The following is a 2,895-nucleotide window of genomic DNA, read 5'->3' on the forward strand; positions in this document are numbered from 1 at the left end:
TATATATATATATATATATATATATATATATATAAAAGCATAATTATAAGGCTACGAAAACCAAACGAATTTTATTTTATAGAGATTATACACTTATATAAACATATTAATGGGTAGAATATTCAGATTCAGATTTGACAATAAACCATGCCAAATATTACACACTGGCCCTTTAAGAAAGATATTTGTGTGGACTGCTCATTGTGTGAGTCTGAACCAGAAACAATGTTGCATTTGTTTTGGCATTGCCTCTTTACTGCCACCTTCTGGGCAGAAATAACCCAGTACATTACGGCCAAGATTGACTGATTTTTTTTTCTGTGCTGGAAAGACGTAGGCTAGGTACTGTTCGGTCTCCACATCAACCAAAGCAAAAAACAGAAATAATTATATAATAAATTTGTTGATCATCTTAGGGAAATATCATATTCACAAGGCCAAATTTACTCATTCAAAACCTTCATTCATAACCTTCGAAAAGGAGACTTAACAATACATCCAAAGTATATCTGACTCCTAAAACAAGAAAGCTGCAAAAACTTTTTCTTTGTCCTCATCATCTGATATCTTTATTTGAAATTCCCCCTGGCTCTTTTTTGAGTGTTTGTATGTATTAATAACTCTGCTGTTGTTAACTTCAATAAAGATTAAATAAAAAACAAAAACAAAACAAAAAAACACAGAGATGGAATGTTTAAGGACGTGAAGTTATAGCCTATGTAAAAACACAGCCGGAGCCTCTCTTCTGCGATGTATTCCATTTTATATTAGAAAGTCCATGCAGTTCGGATGCTGCTGGTTGTTGTAGAGTAATTTGTATTTTTGTCTTTTCCGTATTTATGGCTCAGTCTTTTTTTCTCTCTCTTGCCTCTGACCCTTGAGCTGCCGTGTCGTGTGTGTGCTTAATAAAATCCCCGTGTGGAAATTGAATCAATAAAGTGTTATTTTACCTAAGAACTTTTACTTCCTGCCATGATCATGCACACTCCGGTCCAGCAGGTGGCAGTGTGCGCCTGTCCTGCTGCTTTGCATCCAACAGTGAAAGTAGATGTCTATGGCTGTAACTGCATGTCCATGCTGAGATGTCGGGGACAGACAGTTCAGTGGCCTGTGGACAGTTTCAGACTGTCCCCCTGTCAGAGCTGGACTTCCCCGGTCAGCCGTACTCCGTGACCGTCCTTAAAGCCGGATACTGTCTCCCTCAAACCGACGGTACGTTTAGAGCCGACGGGACCATCACCCTCATAACAGGACCCAGGACTATTCTGGTGGACACCGGAGGGCCGTGGGACCGGGACTTTCTTCTAACGACACTGAAAGAGAGGGGTCTGGAACCAGGGGACGTTAACGTGGTGGTGGGGACTCACGGACATTCAGACCATGTAGGTAATCTGAGTGTTTTTCCAGCAGCAGTGATGATTGTGGGATATGACGTCAGTGAAGGGGACACATACCGTCCCAACCAGCTGGCAGAGGGACAGGCGTACTCCATTGATAAGCAGGTAAGATAACTGGGTATGACAGTAGTTTAAGTAGACCGAAGTCGTCCACTTTTTCTCATTAGCTTGAACACATTTGTCCCTTCAGAAGTCTTCAAAACAGACCTAAACTGAAAGTCACTGTCCAAAATTCTAGGCTACAACTTAAAAAACATGCATCAAGAGAAAACATTTTTCCACCAAACATTACAACCTGTGGTCTAATTTTATTTTCGCACCACACAATGGACAACAAAATCCAAAATGCAGCTATCAGTGTGAACTCCTTCAAATTTGTGCTACACCAGTAAACACTTTGCATTTACATTCTAGTCTAGTCTCCCTCCACAATATAGATCAAGAGGCTACTGCTTGGCTTGAGAAATTTGCATTCGCTAAATAAATAAAATAGTTACATTGTGTGCCAAAAAAAGGCAAGCAAGCATATCCAGCATATTCTTTTCTCCAAAGTTTTTACTGGAGATAATAAACCCTGCTGCACTCTGCACCTGTATTTTATTATATATATATTTTTTTTACACATTTTCAGATGCTTTGTTTAAATGTAAAAAAAAAGGGAGAGATATTTTCTGAGAAAGCCTTCGTTCATTTTATTACATTCATCATTCATTTGTTTGTGTATTTGGTCTCTTTGATTCATGCTTGCAAACGGCAACACAGATGTGGCATCTTTTAACTGACTGAAGACTTGTGCAAAGGAGTGTCATACACAGGTGCATTACAGATTCATAATTACGCAAGTAATTCTTATCAGATCTTGGGGTCTTTCTATGAGATCTGTGTTAAAGGATAACTTTGTCATTTTTCAATCTAGACCCTACTTTTCCATGTTTATGTGTCAGAGAGACTGATGTGAGCAGCAATATTTCAAATTGATCCAGTATGTAGTGATAGGGCAGCAGCTGGCAGTTGCAGGATGGGCTGCAATGTGAGCATATGGGGCAACTGAACACTGTCACTGTATCTCCATTTAAAGTGGTTATCTTTGACACAGACAGGCTCAGATCATTATTATTATAAGTGGCTTAAGTATTTCTTTACCTTTCAATTGAGCTGGGGTCTCATATAAAACAGTTCCTAGGAGCCATACTTGGAGTGTAGGGTGAAGTAAGGGTGACTGGGACACAAGGTCAAATGGGGCAGTATAACTACAGGGTTTATTTTCTCACCTGATGAGTGAAAAAAAAATAAAGAAAAATTTTGATTAGCCATAGAGTGCCGAAGTCACGCCCCTTCCGGTAGAGCTCATGGGACCTTAGGTCAGAAAAAATATGAATGGCAGTGAATGGGGAGAGCAATATTATCTTTTGTTCCCGTTTGAGTTGTGACATGAAATCTAAATATGTTGTTAATGAATTTAAAACATAAATTTTAAGGTCAAGAAAGTCATACTTTG

At 39.0% G+C, this 2,895-nt stretch overlaps 1 protein-coding gene across 1 annotated transcript in view; it reads left to right on the top strand.

Annotated features, from left to right (window-relative positions):
• The first annotated feature begins 964 nt into the window (after positions 1–964).
• The window catches only part of mblac1 (metallo-beta-lactamase domain containing 1), a 5,018-nt gene continuing 3,087 nt past the window's right edge, over positions 965–2,895 (top strand). The window contains exon 1 of the mRNA XM_050066998.1: positions 965–1,502. Within this exon, the coding sequence (XP_049922955.1) occupies positions 1,083–1,502 (420 nt within the window). The 5' untranslated portion in view covers positions 965–1,082. The remainder of the gene's footprint in view (positions 1,503–2,895) is intronic.

Source organism: Epinephelus moara, chromosome 17, assembly GCF_006386435.1.
Source record: "Epinephelus moara isolate mb chromosome 17, YSFRI_EMoa_1.0, whole genome shotgun sequence".
NCBI lineage: Eukaryota > Metazoa > Chordata > Actinopteri > Perciformes > Serranidae > Epinephelus > Epinephelus moara.